This window comes from Camelus ferus, chromosome 16, assembly GCF_009834535.1.
Source record: "Camelus ferus isolate YT-003-E chromosome 16, BCGSAC_Cfer_1.0, whole genome shotgun sequence".
Taxonomy (NCBI): domain Eukaryota; kingdom Metazoa; phylum Chordata; class Mammalia; order Artiodactyla; family Camelidae; genus Camelus; species Camelus ferus.
The window spans coordinates 42,204,087-42,227,760 of record NC_045711.1 but is presented as its reverse complement, the minus strand read 5'-3'; the positions used below and the strand labels follow the sequence as shown (position 1 = coordinate 42,227,760).

The window sequence follows — 23,674 nt, the reverse complement described above, 5'->3', positions numbered from 1 at the left end:
ACCCTTATCCCTGAAGACAAGACAGAGGGACTCCGAGAACTGGAACAGGCCTTGCTAGGTTTCCCCCACTTTGCTGCTCTCACCTCTCAGTCTCTGACCTAAGGTATTTCTACACGGATACCCACTCTTTATCAAACCTAGGACAGAAATACTCAGGTTTAATTGTTCCTGTGGGTCTTCATCTCTTTATGAAGGCTCCTGTGTCATGTAAAATTTATACTAAATAAATTCGTATGCTTTTCTCCTGTTAATCTATCTTTGTCAGTTTAATTTTCAACTGACCCAGCCAGAGACCCTCAGGGACTCAAAGAAAGCTTTTTTCTCCCCTACATACTTCATCAAAGTTATTTTACTTTTAGTTTTGAGAGGTTCTGGAAATAGAAAGGTCTTTCCCATGGCGGGGGGTGGTTTGAGAACCCAAGACATCCTTAAAAGAAAGGAAATGGCCTTAATGTTTCAAAAGATCAAGGAGGAGTTGAGGAAGTGAGAAAATAGAGCTGTTGCATGTGAAGAAATTAAATAACTCCCCACATCTTAGAGCCGATTGAATTTACAGTTTACTTAAAAAAGGGGGAGGAATACATACACAGGGAGGAAAAAATGGGATGGGAACAACAATGATCTGAAATGGATTTCTACAATTCTCCCCTACAATGGTGGATTTTGTCTGTAGGGCAGTATTCCTCCTGCTGGCATACAACTGCTTACAATATTAACAAGGCTGTAGACAAGGGAACTGCCAAAGTTTGGGCCCAAATGGAAAAGAGAGGAAGTTATCATATACAATGTAAGTTTACAATACACAGCATTTTCTTTAAAGGATGTAACGCAGTCGCAGGAAGTTAACAATACTAACATGAGAATAATCAAATTTTTGTTTGTTATCCATGTACAGCAACTAACTGCTTTACAAAAAAGCAAAATAATACAATATATCATCACATGTATTTACAGTGTAGTAAATATACTTTTCTGTCAAATTTTACACAAACTATTTACAGGTGAATATACTGCATTAAAAAAAATTGTGTGGCTGACACTAATAGTGAATTTTTGTATAAGTCCATTGCATAACATTGAGTAAGACATGCCTCATTATGCCTGGGTTGGGGGTGGGATGTAAAAACAAACCCAAAAAACAAACAAACCCTAAAACCCACTAAGCAGGGAGGGCTGACGGCTTACATTGTCTCCCCCAGGACATCCATTCTTGGGGGTGGAAGCTGACTGTTCTCTGTGGTGTCCTCAGGACCTGCACGGGGCTGCATTCAGTAATGAACAGGTGCTGAGTGGATGAAGGACAGAGCACTCGCCACTTCTCCCAAAGCCAGAGAACTGCATCTCAGTGCTGGCAAACAAGGGCGTACCCCTGGGACAGGGCGGTGATAAAACAGGGAGATCAGGCATGCAAAATAACGTGATGAATTCATGTTTTCCTTTTTAAAAAGTCAGGGGAAATATCCACAAACCTAAAACAAATGACTTTACACAACTTATATCAGATTATGCAAAATGGACAACCTGCTCTGGACTCTAGAGTGTCTTGTGTCGGTTACAGGTATGAGGCCTAAAGAGAGTTTCATTTCTCAGGGAAAGCATGTTGGTGAGAGATTTATCTCATGTTCATTTTAGTTACTGGAAAGCTAGATTTTCCTCAAGAGTTGGAAATTCTTTAAACAAGGTAAATTTTAAACCTTAATAAGTTTTCAAATTCTCAGGATGTACTGATCAAAAGTATTTCCGCCAAAGAAGGCTCAATTTTGACTTGTGCAATGCAGATCATTTCATGAGGTACTTCAAGTGAATTCACGCCATTCATTACACTAAAGGGAAATAATGACTAAATTTAAGAAATAGCATACCTTGGAAGCCTCATTTATGGAAAGATCAGTATTTTCTAATAGTAAATTTTTGAAGTTCCTGTTATGATGGAAAAAGCAAAATAGCATAAAACTACCCACTGTCATTGCACCAAACCAACCAAAGAGGGGAAAACATGGAACCAAAATGATTAAAGGCTCATATCTGTCTTTTACTCCTGGAGCCAGGAAGTTGTGATACCCACTCCAGAAGCACTGGGTTGTGGGGGAACTGGGACCTTACTGGCAGCTTGGCATCCTTGGCACTGGGGCTGTTAATGATCTGTTTCTAAACTAAGCTCTAGTCTTAGCTTCTTTATCGTCTCAGTTGCTCTGATATTATAAACATTCAATTCTAATTCAGCCTCTACAAAAGTTAAAAACAAAAGTTTAGTTATTTGCACCTGTCTTCAATATTTTCCAACAATTTAATGTCAAAATAACTATTAATACTAAGGTTTTTTTCTTTTTATTTTGGCAAATGGTTCTTTTCCCAGGACTGTAAACAAATTAAAAGAATTAAATTCCTGTTATTTCTGAATATCAAAAGCAATTTTATTTACATTAACATATTACATTGTTACTGTGTTGGATAAATGTGAAATATGTTATATTATTAAAATCAGAACACTTAAATGTACCATTATTTATTGATTTAGCTGTGGAACTTAATTTACTGAAATCCACTCATGAGATAGCACTACAGGAAATCCCCCTCCCCTAGGTTTCTTCTCCCCTCCCAAAGCCATTACATCTTAACATAGAAAGGCAACCTGGGGATAGGAGGATAATATCTTCTTGTAATAAATATGGTTTAGTCCTAAATTGGAACATCCAGATACTAATATACTCACTGAAGTCAAATTATTTTGCACACTGCAGGTACCACAAAGAAATTCGATCTGCATTACTATGGAAATTCCAATGCCAAGATAATCCATACCATTCAGTATAGCAGCAACTCTTAAGGTCCCCCTATTGTCACACTAATGCAGGCTGACCAGTCATTTCACAGTGATTAAATGCAATTCTATCATATAGAATTCAAATGTTTTGCTAAAGAAATTCCTGATTTTTTTGGAGGGGAGGGGAAAGATTACAAGACATTTAAAATATATCTTATTGAAAAATTTTGATAATATACACCATACTCTCTGTTTCTGGGAAAATCATTAAACAAAATAAAAGCATCAGCTATTCTAATAGTCACGTACCATTCCATTTTGCTATGGAGCTAATGCAACCATCTACGAAAATTACGTTCGAGGAACAATTTTCAACACTTTGTTCACTGATTACCCTGATCAGAATTATTTAGGAAAGAAGAGGAGGAGGGGGAAAATGTATAATTACTATACTTAGTATAGTTTTGGCTTACAAAAACAAAAAACAAATTTTAGCATATTTAAAGATTATAAGATAATCAACTGGAGAAAAATATAAACTAGTTTGGATGACTGAGTTTGGATAAGGCCTCAGAACTCATCGCTTTTAATTCGGTAATGTTAAGATATATGTGGTTACATTTATTTTCCTGTAATTATTGCTAATACTCAAGTGTTAGTATTTCTTAAGAACCCACTACAAAATACTAAATACCTCCAACCCCCCCGCCCCCCCCCCCGCCCTCAAAGTACCTTGCCTGCGGCTTTATGGTGTGAAGTCACTGAGGCTTGACCTCTATGGTTCCTTCAGTTTTGTTAAGGTAAAAAAAAAAAAAAAAAAAGTCCACAGCTAAAAGTCAGATTAAACATACTGGGGTTATAATATTATTTCTCCCATAGACTTCTATCTTGAAAAGTGTGTAAATAAGACTAACACTTTACTTTGTATGATGAAGAAGGGGAAAACATAGAAGGCAGAGCTCTGTGCAAATGGCTTTCATAGCTGGCACTGCAGTAGTAGCAGTATTCAAGAATTCATCCTCTCTCACAATTGGGATGTTCTCAGTTCAAGTGTCCTGACCTCCCAATTTCTCTGCAGTTGTTCTGAACACTTGCTTAAATCAGACACACCAAAAGTAGAAGGAAAAAAAAGTTAAAGAAAAAAAGCAGCATTAAATTTAGGCAATGCTTCCAAGAGTTGAGCATCTGGCGACACGGCAGACTGGACGGGCTGGTTATAAAGCATGGAGTGCGGCATCACAGCACGGTGGTGAGGGGTCACTAGTGAGGAGCCCGTATAAGTTAAGTCTGTTTGAAAAAGGAAAGAAAGAAAGCTTCACACGATCTTCTTAATGCTATTACGTTTGAAACTGCCAGCGCTTCTTTGCTTCTGCACCTGGCTTGCGGATCCATGGCGAGTTCGTCCACTGTTACAGTGGCCAGTGGTGGGGGAGAGTTCAACGTTCTCCTTGTCGATTCCTGGAAAAAAAACAGAGCAGCCAGTCATCCCTCCTCCTCTGGTGTTAAGCTCCAGGATTGAATCTCATGATTTGTATTAGAGAGACAACCTGGTATATTGTTTTTGCATTATTTCATTTCAATAGTCAATTGCTAGAATGTTTACAAACACTGTGTCACGCAGAAAACCTCACACTTTGTTAAGCAAAATTTGCTATCACAGCAGAAAAACAGCATAAGGAGAAAAAACAAAAACAAAAAAAACAAACAGAAGTTGCAAGGAAAAGCTAGAGGCAGGCAGGCTTGAGCTGAATGAAAGGCTAGCAGCCACTAAGGAAGACGGCTTCCTTCAAATCATACCAGAAACTTCCAGCAGAGGTCAGCTTCTAGCCACATATCCTTACTGGTGTTTCTACACCGAGTATATTCTGTAGTTGCAGAAGGTACAGAAATTCGTCATTTCAAAGAAAGGTAGATGCTTTTTATTTTTTAAAATAATAGTGCCTATCCCAAAGGAACTCAAGTATTTACTGAGAAAATAATACATCACCAAGGTCATTATAGTATCTTTCCTTTGACCTTCTTTTCAACTCTGGCAAGTCATTTTTTTTGTTGTTCTGCACCTTAAATAGATGCCATTTATTTCTCTCATAGAGGAGACTAAACCTCCCCCAACTGGGCCCTACAATGTATTTTATAAATAATCTAATCAGTATCTTCATTAAAGAAACCAGAAGCAAACACAAGATATTTTTTACTCATCAGATTAGTAAAGATGACAAATTAGACAGGTAACAGAACAGTGGTTACCTCTAGGGAAGCAGTGACTGGAAAAGGGTACAAAGATAGTTTCTTGGGGTGTTGGTAATGTTCTGTTTCTTGACCTGGAGGCTGGATTTTTAAGTATGTTTTCTTCTTAAAAGTTCAATAGGTTGTAAACTTATGATCCGTGTGTTTTTCTGTCTGTTACACTTCAATAAAACTTACTAAAATAATCAGACCGATTATACCCACCTTTGGCATAACTATTGTTAGGAAAGCAAAAAGCATTTTAGAAATTTGTGTCAAAATGTTAAGTACTGGTTGATAGTCACTGATACAGAAAGATGATAATTTTGGAGTAAGGGGGGAAAAAATCCACATACAGGAAAAAAAAAAAAAAGCCTGGGAAAACATTTGCCAAAATATGTTATCTCTGGATGGTGTGATTTCAGGTAATTTTTACTCTGTTCTTATCTGAACCATTTGAATTTTAAAATACACATTACATTGGAGAATGGAAAAATTTCTATTTTTGGACAACAATAATACTTCAAGTCAAAAAGTACTTATGTTATTGAAAATGTACATAGACCCATGCATCTATTTGTTGGTTCATGGAAAGGAAATGGATTTGTGATGACCTCTTCCTAGGGGCCACACATCCTTCATTTGGATTCAGCCTTAAATTCAGTTCAGAGTATGAGACATCCACAGGCACACAGCCTGATGTACACAGGTTCCGTAGAGGTTCCTCTTAATTTATCAAAGGACCATGGGCATATGAAAAAGTGCACTGGGCTGAGGCTGCGAGTGCAGGGCTACAAAGGTCAGCAGTTACCTCCCCAGGGGCCAAGCAGAGGCAACCTGCATCCTGAATCTGTTCTAATCGCATCCTATGGGTAGAAAGATGAACAAAAGAAAACACACGGCCATGTTCACAGAACTTTTCTCTGGGTAACAGATTCCTGGATGATTTTTATTCTGTTCTGCGTATTTATTTGCATCTTCACCAGAGCTCTTTAAAAAAGAAACAAAAAAACTGAAAGACTGCTCATCATCGCTTGAATGCGACTTGAAGCCTGTGATGTGTTTTTATGCAGCTCTTTCAATTGCCTCACGTATCTCCACAAAATGCAACCCATGTTTTTTTCATCTCTATTCCCTTCGTGATGCATTCTTCTGTCTCCTGCCGGAACTACTTTCTCCCTCCCTTCTTTCTCCCTGCTTCGATATGGCATTTCTATTTTGCCTATACTATCAAAACTTGTGTATACATATTTTCTCTACTAGAATAAAAGCACCTAAAAGAGCAAAGATCATTTATTATTCATTTTTGTTTTCCTATAAGATCTAGTTGATGTCTTTTTAAACAAATATTGGTTGAACCGAATGCTTCCTTTTTTAAATGTAATTCGGAACCAAAAAGCGTGCACTGCTGATCTGAAGTGGGGTGGCGAAGTATTTTTACCGGAAAAGACAAAAAAAATTTTTATCTTCTTCTGTCTGAAATCATCATGAACTTATCAGTGTATTTAGGACATTCCATTTCCTTAAATTTGCATGTGGCCTACAAGTTCAAGTCCAGTAGTTCCTTATCTGGGGTCATTTCCTTAATAGGAAATAAGACTCAGGCAAAACTAGGACTTTAAAGATAAGGGTTTGAAATAAGCAGGAGATGGGCACCAGGAAGGACACAGAGTGGGTGACACTGGAGGGAGGGACAGCGGCCCTCTGCCAGCAGTCTGCCACCCTGGGGCTCTTTCTTGTGTGCCCACCTTTGGTGCAGCCTTGCTACTGCTAGACTGTGCTCACTGAGGGGGAAGCAGTTAACACACTGCAAGGTGGCAATGCAGCTGAGGACAAGGGTCTGTCCAGCTTAAGTCTTATGAATTTAAATTATATAAATTATAATCACATAGAGTAAGTCACTAGCGTGAAAGTTTCTTCGAAGAAATACTAAGAATATTCCATTTTCTGTTTTGTTAATAAGCAAATCACCTTCAGACCTCTAAATAGACATTTAAAAGCCTTATTTATCACTTATTAAATGTGAAAGGTAAAAGCAAGCAGTAAAGTTTTACACATACTACGACCTCAACTACATAAAGAAACTGGAAAGGAGATACATTAAAATGCTAATAAACAGTGTGAGTCTCCAGAGGGATTATGGGCAAGAATTTTTTCTTTTATTTTTCTGAATTTTCTAATTTTTTCCCTAACAAGCATGCATTCCTTTTAATTAAAAATTAAATTAAGTATCACTGACCTAGGACTGCCACTCATAACCCAAAGCTTCAATGCTATGTGAGAGGCTAATGTCCCAGTTTTACTCTCAAATTCAATCTTCATCTCAATTCATTTCGTGTGTGTGTGTTCTTCCTACGTAGTGACCCAACCTGTAAGTGTTGATTCCTAAGCTCAACTGCACAGCAAAGATGTTTTACCTTAAGGATGTAAGGAGAAGCTGACATTAAAATCTTGAAGGTTTTTTAAAAAATCAGTGTTAAAAAGCATTAAGATCAAAATATAGCACCTTGAAAAAGTCAAATTAGTATCAAACAAAACGATCCCAGTATCCTGGCTTTTAAGCAGAATTCTCACTTTTGAGAATTTTGGCAGCATTCTTCTTTTTAACCCTCTGAAATTAAATCAAAACCTCTCTGGAAGCTGGTGAAGGATTTGGTCTCAACAGTCTATAGGAAAAACTCTCAGATCACCAGCCAGACTGCCCAAATGGAGACAGATCCATCCTGCTTTGGTACATACGACATCTAAATTAGTGAGCAGACCTTGCTATTGCACTCCTGTTCATCAAGGCCCCTCGGAGGCTGTGCATCCTGGTCTCTCCTATGCCCCTAAGCACTGGTTTTCCCCTCTGACTTTCAGTGGGCACAAAAGCAAAAATCCATGTGGTGATAGAAACCCAAAGGGCACCACCCAAATGAAATAAAGGTAAAAACCACTGTGGTCCTGACTTGCTAGTTTAAATTCCCTTAAAATCCTAGTTAAGGATGCGGCCAATTACTAACATGCAGGCCAGAAGAAGCTGGAAATTCTCCATAGCAGTGTATTAACAAGCTCTGTGCTTCAATGAATTGTGGTGGTTCCAGATAAAGATAAAATTCTAAATAAAAAGGTGTTATTGGCCAAAATTCAGTGAATTGACTAAGTGGAAAAAAAGTGATCAGATTACATTATAGTTAGGAAACTTAAAACATGTATCAGTTATATGTCTATCTCCTTTGCTCAAACATGAGTTCCTTGAAGGCAGGTATCAAGGTTTATTTTGACAACTCAGGATATAGTTCCAGCCTGACAAATAATAAAATACTTAAAATACTTAATCTTAAAAAAAAAAGTCACCTATTTTTTAAACACCAAAATGATTTCCCAAACTGGAACCTAATATTTTCATGAAATAACAAAAGGATCAAATCCCTTTTAGTTCTTGAGAAGCTGAGGAAAAACAGGTTAGGTGATTTGTGAGAAGTTATACAACAAAAATGAAAGACTAATAATAACCCAAGTCTCTCACCACCCGCACAGGGCGCTCGCAGGTTCCCTGCGCTGGTCAGTTTATCATGTATAGAACATGGCAAACCTCTCAGAAAATTCTCATTGCGTCTATAGGAGGCAAAGCTGAAGGCTCATTTGTTACACGTGTAATGAGGCCCGTCAGAAGACCCAGGTTCAAGTCTGGTTGGATCAGAACTCTTATTTGGTTTCAGTTCTTAATCTGGCAATTAAAAATCATGTGCCTATTTTGAAAGACTATTAGAAGAATCAGACAAGCTATGCGAAGACATTTTGCAGATAGATAAGATAATTACTACACAAACGAAGATGCTCCTAATATCTGAAATAAAAAAGAGCAAGTGAAGCACTGAAAGGAGTTTTAGAACAAACGCACAGGACTTGAATTTTATACTAGAATTTATAAAATCACTGATGTTAATGTAAATAAACACAAAATACAACAAGTTTTCTTAGGAGAAAAAATAACCATAGCTTGCTTGTATGCTAATGTAAATACACTGATGGAGATGTGTTAAATATATACTTAGAAATATTTGTATTTTGAACTAGATATACAAAAGAGTATAAGAATTTTTAAAATATTTGTAACAGATTTTCATCAATTGCTAACACTTCTTTTTCTCTACAGGTTGACAGCCAGCTTTAATTTCTAAGGAAACACCACGGTTGGCTTTGTATTTGGGGAAAATAAATATTTTCTAAGCTAAACACTCTTCCTCAACCACGTACCCTCCTTTCTCAATTAACTCTCCTCGGAGTTTCTTGTTAACCTGCCTGTGTTAGTCCAGGGCCAGGACTGCACATTCAGTTTTCACGGGGAGCAAAAGCAGCTCTTTCACTGCGACAAGACTCAGCCCTGCAGTGCCCGTAAACAACCAGACCTTAGAGTAGTGGCCTTACAAGTTCTTCAGGTGCCTGAGGCAGACTGTGCTTACAGGGGCTGGTGAATGAAGTCTCATGCCATGTGCCCAGGATGAGCGCGGGGTAAGCAGTATTTCGTGCAAAGATGACAAAAGTAAAGAGTACCTTGATGAGGGAACAGCTGCATGAAAACTGCTGATTTAGAGCAAGGTAGAGAAGCTTCACAGACACAGAATGGAAGGAAAAACAAAAGTGAGTGATGTCCATAAGACTTTTTAAGGGTGTAATACGGTTAGATACTGGATAATTATTATTTTCCTTCGTTTTCAGGAGGCTTCCGGCTTTCATTATTAAACTCTGATCATTAATCTCCTAAATATTACAATCTGTAAATAAATGGTAGAACTTACCATTTTACAGATAGATGGATTTTTACCACCTTTATTAGAATTAAGAATTTTAGTTTAAATCAAGAATTAAACTAAAAAATGAGATGGAAAATTAGCAGAAATTACACCAAGCAATTTCTCAGTTTAAAATTATTTTTCTCCCTAAAATATAGGGTAATAACAAAGAAAAAGAAGAAAAAATAAATCAGGAATATACCAAATAAAGGTCTGGGATACCATGAGCAGTCACCTAAAATATTAAAATTGTTTCTGAGATTGCAAGTCGTCTCAAAATAGAGGCCTCTAAGTTTCTTCTAAGAGGGAGACATTCTAAACCTGGTAAACACAGCAGGAGTGTGATTATCCCCTTTGGAGAAATGACTTTGACGAACCAGCCCTTTCTGCACACAGCTGTCAGCACTATTGTTTTAGGAATTCTTATAATTTCTAGCTGATCCTCCCAGCTTCCTGGGAGAGAGGTCTGCAATACAGAAGCAAAGTGACTGAATAACTGACAGGCCTGGACAGAACCACAAAATAAAGCAGAAGAAGTGAATTTAAAGTTCAACTTGACAGGTCTTTGCTTTAAAAAAATTCATGCTCTAAGAGTAAGTAAAATAATTTGATCAAAAAAATTAAAGTGTTTTTTTCTCATGAAAAAACATTTAAAATAGGTCAAAGTCTTGTTTTTGTTAAAAAAATCATAACACACACCTCATGTATTTTTGAGATAAAAAATATATTGTAAAACTTTTGCCATCACTATCACCTGATTTTTCCAAACAGATGTCCCTTTGAACTATCAGAATACTTTATAGTACAAGGTACAACGTAAGTACAAAAGAGGTCCAAAGAGTTGCCTGTGAATACTTTGCCACTGTTACTGTTCTCAAATCTCTCTGAGGGCAGGTCTCATGTCCCACTAGCCCCGTGTTCCTTTGGGTCTACAGAGTCCCTTAGATATAGTAAACAATGAAAATCTGGGATAATTTGGGATAAAATCTGGTATTTTGGTTACCTTCTACAACTGTAGTATTAATCTTGTACTTAAAAATCAAAGAATCTGTGTACACATAGAATTTTTTAAACAACACAACTCAGAAACGCCTTTGTTGAAATGCAATACTGAGATCCATAGACAAAAACTGTCAAGTCTCTGGTGACCAGGGTCTCTCTCATCTTTAAATGCTCCAGAGTGCCTAGTGTACACCTACAAAATAGGTATTTGAATGTTTACTGAATTAAATTACAGTGTAAGACATATGAGAAGGTCTGGGTAGAGTATAAATTAAATTTTAATACATTGGAAATGAACCTGTTTAATTTTTTTTAATGAGTACTAAGTCCATATAATTCCAACCGAATTTTTATTTATAGTATACTTGCTCTTTAATATCTAAAGAGGATGCAGGAAGACTGCATTTGAAATGCATACTTGAAATGGTTATAAAGCATTCACATGGTTTTTTAACAAGGCTTTTTTGCTCACCTTGTAAGAGAACCACTCATGGCTTGGCCTTAAGCAAGAGAAAGTCCCATATATAGCATTTTTAGTAGATGGGTTTTATTTTCTACTTCTAATCCAGGTTCTTCAATTCACGTCCAGCTCAGCTACACTGGGCCTAAGAATGGATTGCAATATCAAATCTGAAATAGTCTTATATATCACAGAATAAATGTTATGGGTTTTCTTCAAGGTTCTCATAGTGGCATTTGGGAAAATCTGAAGAGGCAAAGTTTTATGTCTATTTGGCTAAAAGGGCCACAACACACTTTCATACGCAATGAACTCTTGAGTACAGTCCACTGGTTCCACTGATACCAAGTTCAAGTTCTGTTAGGAGTGGAGACAGAAGACAGTCATTTAGGTATTTTTTAAATGTGGACTTACAAACCAATCCTCCTTGCACTAAGGGGACAGGTAAGTGGGCTATGGTCATCTGTCAAGAAGGACGCATTTTCAGAAACAATTATTTTATGTAAATGACCACCACTTTCTCAAAAGCTGGTGACTGATGAATTATCACCAAAATTTACTTAAGTAATGTTTAATGCTTGATGGGGACAGGGAGGGAGTTCGTGAATTCCTTATCTAGCTAATCTGACAGCAGAGACTATTGGAGATCAAACAGAAGATCCAGCTTAGTGGCCAATCCCGCTTAGCACCAAAGATCTAGAAAACAAAGACTTACACTGACAGGGAAAGTTTGCAGCAAAGGGTTGAGCTGTGTGCAAGTCAGGAACTTTTGCTCTCTCACATAAAGCAACAGAGCTTTCACCTGCTTAAAATTCAGTAGACTGGCAAAGGTGGATGTTGGGGAATTTGATGGCCACACTTACACTCCATTTCAGGGAGTGACATAGGGCTTCTTTAAATACTTCTGCTTAGCACTTGGCTGATGGGAGTGGAGGCAGGGAAATATTCTGGTTTCTATACAACTAAACAGCCAAGTTGAAATGCTGGAGTGAGTTAGGAATCTGGATAAGATTCATCATTTCTTTTAACCCTTTGATATCAGCAAACTCAGCTCCATAAAGAATTGAGGAGATAAGGATGTAAGATTACAAGGTGCTTAAGATACAAAGGAGCGTATCTAGTCACAAAGTATTAACTCTTATGAGATGTATTCTGTAAGAGCAAATGACAAAAACACAATAATTAGGTAGCTAGATAAATCAGGATCCTTTCATGGAGATGAGCCCGCAATTTAAGGATACAAATGAGCTTCATGGGAGAGTAAAGTTACTATTGAAAAGACAAACCCTTTCTCTAATAACATGTACTAAAATAATCTGGCAAACCAAAGACACAGTTTACAATTTAGAGACAGGAAATGCTGAACATCATTATTCTACTTAATTTTATTACGTTTGAGAATAGTCAGAGGTTTACAGTGTGTTAATAATCTATTCATGTAGCCATCTCTGGAGAACTACTGGAGGTGGCAACATTGGTTTAAAACTGCAACCAAAACCATACATGCTATTCTTTGATTTTTATAAACAATTCTAAATAAGAGGTTGCAGAGCAGGACTGTTTTTCTAAGCAAATGATATGGCTAATTTCCAACCAACACAGTACATAAGCAGTTAATCCACTAGCAGAAGAACTTGTAGTGGTGCATTTAGTCTTAACTGGGTTATTTTATTGTCTCCATCGGTGGGCAAAGATGAGCAGAAATCCCCCTGACAATTAGTCTGGGTAAAAAAGAAAGAGTCAATTTAAGAACAACTAATCATTCTGACAGGTTTAACATCATTTTAGTAACCCAAAAGGCAAAAGGTTGGTCAAAATGAATCAAACATTAAAAACAAGAGGATCAATATAGATAGAGTCCACGAATTTTCTAACTGTGATCAACTTTCATGGCTGACTAACCAAGACAACAGAGAGCTACAGAAGAAAAGGAGTGGTGGACTTAAGGTAAGGGAGATGGAGGCAATGAGACAGAACTAAATAAACAAATCAATGGGAGAAAAAGGGAAAAGCAGGGGAAGGGAAGGAAGAAAGACGATAGATACTGATGGCAATGAAATTGGTAGAGAGAGCATTGGCCTTGGTTCCAGGTAAGAACTGTGTAATAAAGCAATTAACTTAGCTCTTCTAAACCAGAGTCTCCCCGCTTCACACAGAACATTGTGAACCTAGAACTAAATTACCTCTATTGTTCCCTCAAACTCCAAAAAGCTAAGATTTTATGGTGGGGTTGGTGGTGAAGAGGGAAAGAATTCAGTGGTTGCAATATTCAGAAGAAAGTAAACTTAAAGTCTGCCTTGGCTTTAACAGCCGAAATGCCGATAATGAGGTAAGATCACAGGCGCACTTCAGTGCAGCGCTGCTCAACTCCAGTGTGCGTGAGAATCACCTGGGTGTCTATTAAAACACAAATTGCTGGCTGGGCCTCACTCTTGGAGCTTCTTGGGCAGGAGGTCTGTGGTGGGGCACCAACATTTGCACTTCTAACAAGCTCCCAAGTGATGCTGCTGCTGCTAGGCTGGGACTACACTTGGAGAAACACTCTTCTGGGGAATAAGTGACAGAGGGCAAATAAACATGGCTATATGTGGAAAAAAGGTTGGCCAGATATCTCTTATTTCTTAGGGAGAAAAAGAACCTGACTGGGTGCAGTAAGGTGACTGATAAATAAATGCTGGATCAAGAAATTTGTTTCCTCTGCTGATCAAAGCTTTGTTGTTGGCCAACGCTTAACAGACAAATATAGTTACTTAATAGTTTATAATATAAATTGCGTATTACATTTGCCAAGTTCTTCAGAAACTTCAAAATTATGTATGTTTAAATATTCATGCAAAATCAGGATTATAAACTGGGAATTCTATTTATGAATCCTGAACGTCACAAAATAGTTATAATACATCATTTAACTTTTTAAAAGAAAATCCATGTTAACACTTAATTACATTTAGTAACTTTTCCATAATAGAATCAGGTGTTTTATAAGTTAACTCTTCAGATAATGGAACTTTAAACACAAACCTTTTAAAATCATTTTAGAAGATATCTTTCTGAATAGAAAACGTGACCACAACTGAAGCTTTCCTTCATTACTAACATCATATAACACACACAATGGCATCAGTTCTGTAATGAACTGAGTACCACCTCCTGGGCTGACGAGAGTTATGTGAAGCCAGCTGCTTTGACACTGAATGAGCCCAGTGTTCTGTAGGTTTGCCATTTCTGCCATCTTGTTTATCTCGGCCACACCTGAGCTATTAGCTATTATTTCTCAGAGTACCCACCTGTTAGCTGCAGGTTGAATTGGTATACCTTCCCCACTTGGACCTAAGAGTGACTCCAGAGTAAGGAATATGCTTATGGGCTTTAAGATGTTATATTCTTGAGGTGGCTTTTTTTGTCTGTTGGTTTATTTACTCTTAGATTTTCAGGCTGTTGCTGGCAGCAGGGAAGTGGGGCACTACTATACTTTGTGCATTTTTTTGGATAAAGTTTGCTGTATCAGAGACACAGAAGAACTAGGGCAAAGTTAGTGCATCTAGTAAGGGAATTATATTCTGTTCACTTACAGGGTAACAATGTACCTTAGGTTACTTTTACTGCCTAAACTAAAAACTTATCAACCTTGGAACACTATGTGTATATGTTCTAAACATTTCACTATCTTCTGTATAACTATTTGAAAGTAGAAAGCTTTACAGAAACCAAAATTCAAGTCATCTACAAGGTAAAGAAGAAATAAGATGAATCTCATGATAAAAAAGGAGCAAAATCTGGTATAAATTGATAACAAGGGAATTCCTAATGTTGGTATAGTAATATTATTGCTCAAATTCATATAAAGATTACATTTACTGACCTGGGGAATGCTGGGAAGTTGCAAGTGAGGTCATGGAATTAGAAAGGTTAAGGTTAGCAGTAATACTAAGCTGGCTCTGCACTGCAGGAGGATAAGGAGATGTGGGTGTCAGGAGGGACTCCTCACTGGTTTCTTCATCAATTCCAGGCAAATACGTGTCAATCAAGGCATCAAGAAACTTAACAATAAGCTCAGCATAGTCAGGGATTTGTGTTTGCTGTAATGGAAAATAGGAAATTATTTTAGCTCCATTCTTTTTTTTTTTTTTTTTTTTTTTTTTTTTAAATCCCCTTTGAAGCCAACAAAGATTAATTCAATTGTAGCTTTGGGCTTAATTTACTATTTTTCTTCCTTTGTACTAAAGATCATTTAAAAAGGGGTGGAATAATATTTACAGACTACTATGGGACTTACAACTGGGAATTTTATTCAGCTTACACTTACAGCTTCCAGATGAACCTGCAATTACTGAAAGCCATACACAGACAAAGAGAATTAATCCTGAGACAATCCAATCATCAGGAATGATGTCTAGTCAATTTTCCAAAACAGAGAAAACGAGCAGAGCATCATTCCAGCTGCCATTTATAGAGACTCAACTATCTAAACACTGAAGGGCTCAGAGGGCTACCGGCAATCAAACTACAAAAATTCTTACATGATACACTTATTTCTGTGACTTCAGGCCCATTTTTTTTTAAATGACAGCCTTTGCATATCAAGAGACATTCAGTAATAATTAAACAAATCAAAATACTCAATTATTAAAATTAGAACAAAGTTAACACAATTCATACTGATTTAGCACCCGTGTATCTACAACACTGCACTAGGGGGAAGAAATAGAAGTCCTGCCTTCAAGGAACCTCAATCAATTTGGAGAGAGACCATATACAGAGGGAATAATTAAATACACATTTATGTAGCACTACATCAACTAATGCCAATCCAAAAGCAAGCTGAACAGAGCAAATGAGGATATATTCAGGGAAGAATGGATCTAATACAACAGGTTGAAAGGAAAAATGTTTCCATGAGTTAATTTTTTTAATTATGTAATTTTTAAAAATTGACACTTAAAGAGATATACAACATTATATTAATTTCAGGTCATGAGGGAGATTTTAACCATACAAAATGCTCCTTCCTAATCACAAGATACCTAAAAGTGTGTCATTAAGATCATCAATTACATGAGGGACTGAGGGCAGAAAAGTTTACAGAGGTTTATCAAACCTTTCCGAAAAGTCAAGCATAAATTGAGTTGAATTTTTTTTAAACTTTTTTTTTATTGAGTTATAGTTATTTTACAATGTTGCGTCAAATTCCAGTATAGGGCACAATTTGAATTTTTTTTTTTGTAAAAACTAATATATAAACATATTAAAGGTGCTGCCTCTTGGAAAGAATCTTGTGGTAGAAAACTTTTAATAAAAATAACTTATGTGTTTATTGTGAATCATTCTGGTTTCCAGGATATTGTGTGTTCTTACAGCAGGCAAACTAATACAAATAAAAACTTTCATTTTGTCAATAGAGAAAAATATATTTTCTTACCTTTGAAAAGGGTCCTGCAAATCGCCACAGGCCATTAAAACCAAAACCTGCAACAAATCAAATGTTACTCTTAAAACAAGCATGACACTCTTCTAATCTTAACAGAAATTAAATAAGTTATATAGTTGATGATATACAAAACCTACATGTACAGTGAAAACATTTTTGTTAAGAATGAGTGTCAAAGTAGACTAAAACTCACTGAAAACATACTCAGTATAAAAGCATATTTTAGTTAAAAAGTTGTCAATCAGTTATTGTGCTGAACACATATTTAAAAGAGTCAGAAAACGGCATGGATAGAGAGAGGTATGAACAAGCCTATTCCTTGTAAGGAATTCTTCAGCTGTGCATTCTTTAACAGCACACATGTTTCAAGTTCATCAGCCATCCTCCTCCCGGTACACTTATTTACTTTGCAGGTAAGATGTCTGGTATTGTGGTGGGGATTCTTCATGGTACACCACACTCTGCACAATCCCATGGATCGGATTTAACAAATTCGGATCTTGGCACAATGACAACAGGGTGTTGATCTTAGAGTCCAACAAATTGTGCCTAAAAAATAAAAGTCAACAGAGAAACATTTTAAAGGAAAATTAAATGAATATATTTACTGGAAAACACACTATATATTCCATAGAACAATGTGATAAAAATGAAGGGAGATGAGTGCTTTTTCAAATTTTCTCTAATGAATGTGTGTGTGTTTGCTTTTTTGATTTGTCTTTTGTTTTGTGTACAGTCATCAGGGAAAATATGGTAAAAACCACCACCTAGCACTGTCCTATACTCATGTTTAACTATACATGGTGACTGTTTGCTCAAGACCAGGTTGGCTTCTGTCTGCCACTCAGCATGCTTTAGGACCATCTCTTTCTGCTGATTATTGATATGTACCCAGGAGTTAAAACTAAATTTAATATTAATCAGTGTTTAATAAATGCTAAATCAGATTGAATCAGCAAGTTTAGATCAAGAGAAAAACTAGTTTGGAGCGGGTGGAATATATGATCCAATTCAAACATGAGGAAATTAGCTACTTCCAACTCAGCTATACTCTACTAATAAAAATAACTATCAGCCAACTATATAAAATTCTGAAATTTTTAAGTGAGATTAAACAAAAATAAGGAAATAATGATAATACACAGAAGGCCTAGATCAGGAATAGAATTTCCCAAGTTTCTTTAGGTTATTTAGATTTGAACATTCTGAGGCCGGTATTATTTCGGCCCTTAAGAAAGAGTAAAATTCACCTCCCAAAGAAGAGATCAATTTTGTTTTCACTCAGCTGTGGGTAAAAACAAAACCTCTACTGAAAAAGAAACCAGAACAGGTATGCTGATTTAAATATGGCAGTCTTAACAGTTTTCTCCTAAGTGAGGAAATGAAAAATACTACAACAAACAACATAAGAAAATCACAAGATAAAAAATGTTTTTTTTTGTATTCAAGAGGCCAAAACTAGTCTTAGATCCCATTAAACCCACTGTCTCTAAGCTAAAACCAGTATCACACTACCCCACAGTCCCCTCTCCACAACCAGCGAGCACTAGTGGGTGGTATTTTTCCTTAGCTTTCATAAAGCATTTGACTTCAAGACAGACACAAAAGTTAAACACAAGTGGAGACACTTACACAACAGGAAAAACTTTTGGGAAAACAACACTGGCTTCTGCTAAGTATTCATAAAGAATTCGCTGATCAAACTCATCTGTGGTATATTTCACCAGTGTAGCCTGCAAAAAAGTAAACAAAAACCATTTTATTTTGTGACTGAATTGCTATCTGTTTTGGCGAAAAGCAGACGATGGCCTTCCTTTCATATTTTTAATATTTAGGGGCCTTTTAAGAGTAGATTGGACCAAAAAAAAAAAATCCTACAAAAAGTGGAAAGCCTTACCAGAACAGTAAGAAGAAGTGCTTGGATTTTTGGATCAGTAAGTACTTCTTCGTCTAAGAGAACATTTGATTCAGACACTGAAACTTTACGTAAATGTGGGTGTTGTTGTGATGAGGAAATCCTTTGAGTTTCTGCAGTAAGATATGGATTAACACAATCAGCTGTATTAATTGAATTTAACACACTAGATACTACTTCACCTAACATATTTTAATGTCACTTTTAAAAATGCAACAGCTTTTTAAAGCCACTTAAAATAGCAACATAAACATCATACAAATTACTATGCACCTATACAAACGTCCTGGCTAGCTGTCTACAATGGCGTATATCACATGTATGATTTTTCTACACAGGTTTCAGGATACCTGTCATTGTAAGGACTGCATAGCTTATCTTTTGAAAAAGAGCAAATGTTTCTGTATTTCATCCTAATGATTCTAAAAAATGACTGGAAAGCAAATATGGCTTCAATGTACTCCCCAATCTTACTTTCAATGATCTAGATTAATTATTAACTTTGTTTCTCACCCATTTCATAATCAGTTTCTGCTACTCTCCTCATTTTGGGGGGTGTTGTGATCCCTGATTCCATTTCTTGCCTTTTAGGAGCCTTTGTGTCTGATATCAAGTGATCAAAACTTTTCCTTGTTCCTATAAACAAAAGTTACAGAATATGGAAGTTCATTAACCACAGTGTCTGTGAATAGTAATATACTAAAAAGAAAATGTTTGGGCATAAAGTGTTTAAGTTTTCACTTAAGGACCCAAAGAAAGCTCAGACATATCCCTAGGGCAGAGTTCCTGTCCTCTCCCTTTTTCTTCATCTTCTCAAGGCATTTTGGTCACACAGCTGTTCTGCTGGATGGGCTTACAGGTCCAAATTAAATTGAGATTACATTCACTACACTGGAGGTAAACCAAACTCCACCAACAAGTACAATATTTGATAATAAATACAGAGATATGTGCTGTTCAGGAGCAAAGATCAATTAGTCTGAACAGCCTTTTTTCAATTTAAGGCATTCTGCTGGTGCCAAGACTGAGTTATTAACATAAGGAGAATTTCCAAAAGTAGGTAAAATCAGAGTTTCATTTTAATTCTTCAGGCTTTGAAGAAAGGATTTGCATGCCTGAAAGTACTAAATAATAGATATACTGGGAGATGCTTCAAAAATAGCGAGCAGTACCATCTCCCATTTGGCTCTGAGTTTCTCCAATCATGTGTTACACTAATGTTAAATATCTTTCTCTTGTTTAAAGTAAAAGTATTGAAATTGGGTTATTTGGAACTTAGATATTTCTGTTATTTGTATTCCAAGGGCTTCTCTCATTCTTCTTGGTACAGCTCTAGGAACAAATCTGGAGTACTTTTGACAGTACCATTTTTTTTAGAAGCCAGAACTGAAACCAATTACATCTGACAGTTGAACACTTGAGAAATTTAATGTTCTATTAACCTCAAGTTTTAAAACTAATAAATATTCACAATAGTCATACATATCAAGGTCAGATAATTTAACAGCCCAAAAGGATCTAGCCAAAGCTCTTCATTTCATGTACCTGTAAACTGAGGAAGCCATGAGCAGTTACGTGATTAGCCTGAAGTTGCATGGCTGGGGATCCAGATAAAATAGATAAAATAAAAATAAAACCAGACTTAAAATACCAAATTTCCTAATAACCAATTTGTGCTTTCCATCCTGTGTGAGATCAGGATAGCACTCTCTACATTTAGCTTTTCTACCTTTTTCACTCTTCCTTTCTGCTTTACTCTCTGCACTCTTCCTGGGACACCTCCTTCCACTCCCATAGCTTCTATGAGCTCATCAATTCTCAATGTGCCACTTGTCCACTTCTCTCTTCCCGAACTCCAAAATGTATGTTTTCATTTATCTCTTAAATATATACTCCTAGAATCCTGAAGGGAATCTCAAATATAATATCAACCAACCTACATTTATCTTGTGTTACATATATATCACATGCATATTACATAATATATGTATTAGTCCTGAACTCGGGGAATGGAGTCACTACCCATCCAGTGTTTGAAGCTAGAAACTTTTGACATCCTTCACAGTCTTGTCCCTCCCAACCTGGCCCAACAGTCCAGCACTAAGTCCCAAACTTGATTCCTTTTCTCCATTCTCCCATTGCTCTTGCCTTAGTGCAGGCCTACACCACTTTTCACTTGGACTGCTGTATCAATCTCTTAAACAGTTCCCCTGCCAAAAAGCTCTTCCTATTTCTACACATAGTAGCGAAAAACCTTTCCTAAAAATAAAATTTTGTAATGTCCCTCTCCTACTTAAAGATCCCTTCTGGATACATGATAAGGCTAAATCTCTTTACATGGAGCAAAGTCTCTCATAATCTAGTTCCAATCCTTCTCTAGCTTCATTTCCTACCCAATTATTTTTCCTGACTTTTCTTTATTCGTGCTATTCCTTCTCTTGAATGCATGCCTTCCTTACTCTATGTCTACCTGGCAAGTATGTATTAAATCTTTAAGACCCAGTTCAAATGTTACCTCCTCTCTGTAGCTTTTCCTAATTTTCCCAGATTCTCAGTTTCCCCTCATCAAGACATATGACTTAAATGGCACCTGGGGATGCTGTTGCAATTGTCTGATTATAAGTCTTAGCCACCAAACTCAGCTCCTTCAGGGCAAAGACTGTAACTTTTTCATCTAGCACATGGGTTGAATGAATCCAACGTTGCATTTTCTCTGAAGTTAGTTTTTCATTTATAACTTCCTTGGCATGAAAATTCAGAATTACAAAACATAAAGTAACCAGGAAACTCCTAGAAGATTATTTACGGCAAAGTATAAAAAGAAAAGAACTCAAACAAAAGGTTAACAGTCCTGTGTGACCAGTAACAGTGATTAACATTTGCGGTTTCAACTTCTCTCATGGTCTACTGCAGGTTATTTTATACTTCATTGTTTGTTCACTGATTTCCTTATGAACACAAAAATTTTCCCAGTATCTAAAGACACTTAAAAATATACTTCCCAGGATAATTGAAACCTACTGAGCCATTCATAGTGTTGGTCACTGATATTTGCATTCCAGTATCAATGCAAACTTTAGCCAGTTGTGTAAGAGCACCTTTGCATTCAGTCTGTGGTGAGGTGGGATCAGTAGGCTCTCTCATTATCTACTTTCAGTTTTTGAAAACAGAAAGCATCTCACAGCATTTTAGGTGTATTTCTCTTTGACAAATGTTGACATAACTGAACAATTTTAACTTCCAAGAATCATATTTTTTATAGTAAAAAAATATAGTAATTTAAAAACCTTACCTTTTTGTCTTTTTAAAGGAAAGATGGCAAATAGTATTATTACAACTTCATAGTATATTGATGTACTGTGCTCTCAGATTTTGGGAAATATACCGTTAAAGGCCCTGCATCTGAATGGTGCAAGACCCTTCCTTTCTTGTATCTAGTATCTCTCTTACTCCCTGCTGCCTGGCCAAGGCAGAATAAAACAAGGAGAGCCACTATATTGAGTCTAAGAATCCCCAAAACACTGTTTCAACTTCCCATGCTCATTCCTCTATCTTAACTGATCTATCAAACTCTCTAATATTTGGCATAAAAAACTTTGCTGTATCAGAAATAAGAAATTTTGATAATCTCGAACAGCTTCAAATAATTTTCCAAGAGTGAAAGCATCTTACCATTTTAAAAAATAATTCTAAAAAATTCTACATAATTTAGATAAACTAACCAAGCAACTTCTTCGTGTTGGCTTGAGAAGGCTGCCCCATGTCCAAGCTCATGGATTTCCGGGCTCGGGGACTGGTCTGGCCTGCCGTTGGATAGGCGGCAGCAAGGTACCCTTCAGAACCTTTGGGAGAGGACCATGGCTGATTCTCCTTTAGTGTCCTGAGAGATTGAAACAATTGAGAAGAATTAATAAACATGATGACAGATACAACCACTGTTTTCCCTTCCAACTGGCTGTAGTATTTCCCAGTAACAGCAATCATTTAATTTTAAAACTGCACTCGAAAGCACTTTAGGGAACAAACTGCTAATTTATCCCCAGGAAGTATCCACTTTTCTTCCATGACATCTTATACGTAGTAGGTACTCAACAGAATTGTACTGCACTGATTTTTTAATCAGGCAAAATCAAGTCTAAATAGGCGATTGTATTCTCAGTTTAAAAACCAAGAGGAACATAGACAAACTCACTTTCTCCTTTCCATAAGAAAAGGGCATATCTCAAAGAAATATAATCAGAGGAATGACTGAAGAATAAGGAAACTAAAAACCAAGTATGCTGGAAAGCTTTTGCACACACTGTTAATATCTCAGTTGGAAACTGTTGAGGGCTTTTTAATCACGAAGTGGGATATTGATAAACTGATACAAGATTATTTTCCTATGTTCAATACTGTACCTAAAACTTAAAGATACCTTTGTTTAATTGAAAAAACAAAAACACTCCAAATGATGCCATTTTCCTGAAATTTCTCCACGTTATATTGAAAAGTATATTACCCAAAGCCATGTACAACAGTGGATATAATTTGATTATCTTGTCTAAATCCGTACTATGGAAACTTTTTAATAACTTAAGTGTGATATGAGTAAATACAATAAATATGTTGGTATGCATATCTTTTTTTTCTTTACAAAGCAAACTGCCTTTATTTATTTATTTATATTTCAATTAATTTTTTTTTATTGAGTTATAGTCAGTTTACAATGTTGTGTCCATTTCTGGTGGATGGTATATATATCTTTTTACAAACCTGTATAGTTTAGTTTTCTGTCATTAAGCCTGTAATGTTTATATTTCATGTTAGGTTTCCCTAGGCCTTTTCCTGCAACCTGATACTTTCACAATCAGCTCTCCATTATTCAACTGATTTGAGCTTAAAAAGAGATAAACTAATGTTAACTAATTAGCACAATTAGATTAGAAGAAGAGCTCTCCTACTACTAACCCATATAAAATACTGTATGTTTATAAAATGAGCTTTGCTCTACAGTCTTCCTAGATTATCCCTAGGTTCCCCTCTACATTACCTCCTGGATTCCTCTGATTCTTGCCTCTATTAGCACAGAAAATTGAAACCTCATTGTAATTATGTAATTGTG

At 36.4% G+C, this 23,674-nt stretch overlaps 1 protein-coding gene across 7 annotated transcripts in view; it reads right to left on the bottom strand.

Moving 5' to 3' along the window:
* Positions 1-539: 539 nt before the first annotated feature.
* Positions 540-23,674, bottom strand: part of NF1 (neurofibromin 1) — a 225,415-nt gene continuing 202,280 nt past the window's right edge. For 3 of the 7 annotated variants that reach the window (XM_032457663.1, XM_032457666.1, XM_032457664.1), the window contains 8 exons: positions 22,293-22,450; positions 19,084-19,206; positions 18,553-18,683; positions 18,288-18,388; positions 17,062-17,204; positions 16,647-16,693; positions 15,090-15,306; positions 540-4,222 (listed from right to left, as the gene is read on the bottom strand). In XM_032457663.1, the coding sequence (XP_032313554.1) occupies positions 4,080-4,222; positions 15,090-15,306; positions 16,647-16,693; positions 17,062-17,204; positions 18,288-18,388; positions 18,553-18,683; positions 19,084-19,206; positions 22,293-22,450 (1,063 nt within the window). In that variant the 3' untranslated portion in view covers positions 540-4,079. Of the gene's footprint in view, positions 4,223-11,239; positions 11,373-15,089; positions 15,307-16,646; positions 16,694-17,061; positions 17,205-18,287; positions 18,389-18,552; positions 18,684-19,083; positions 19,207-22,292; positions 22,451-23,674 lie in introns of all 7 variants that reach the window. The other 4 variants (XM_032457665.1, XM_032457667.1, XR_004311794.1 and 1 more) reach the window with 3 other exon arrangements.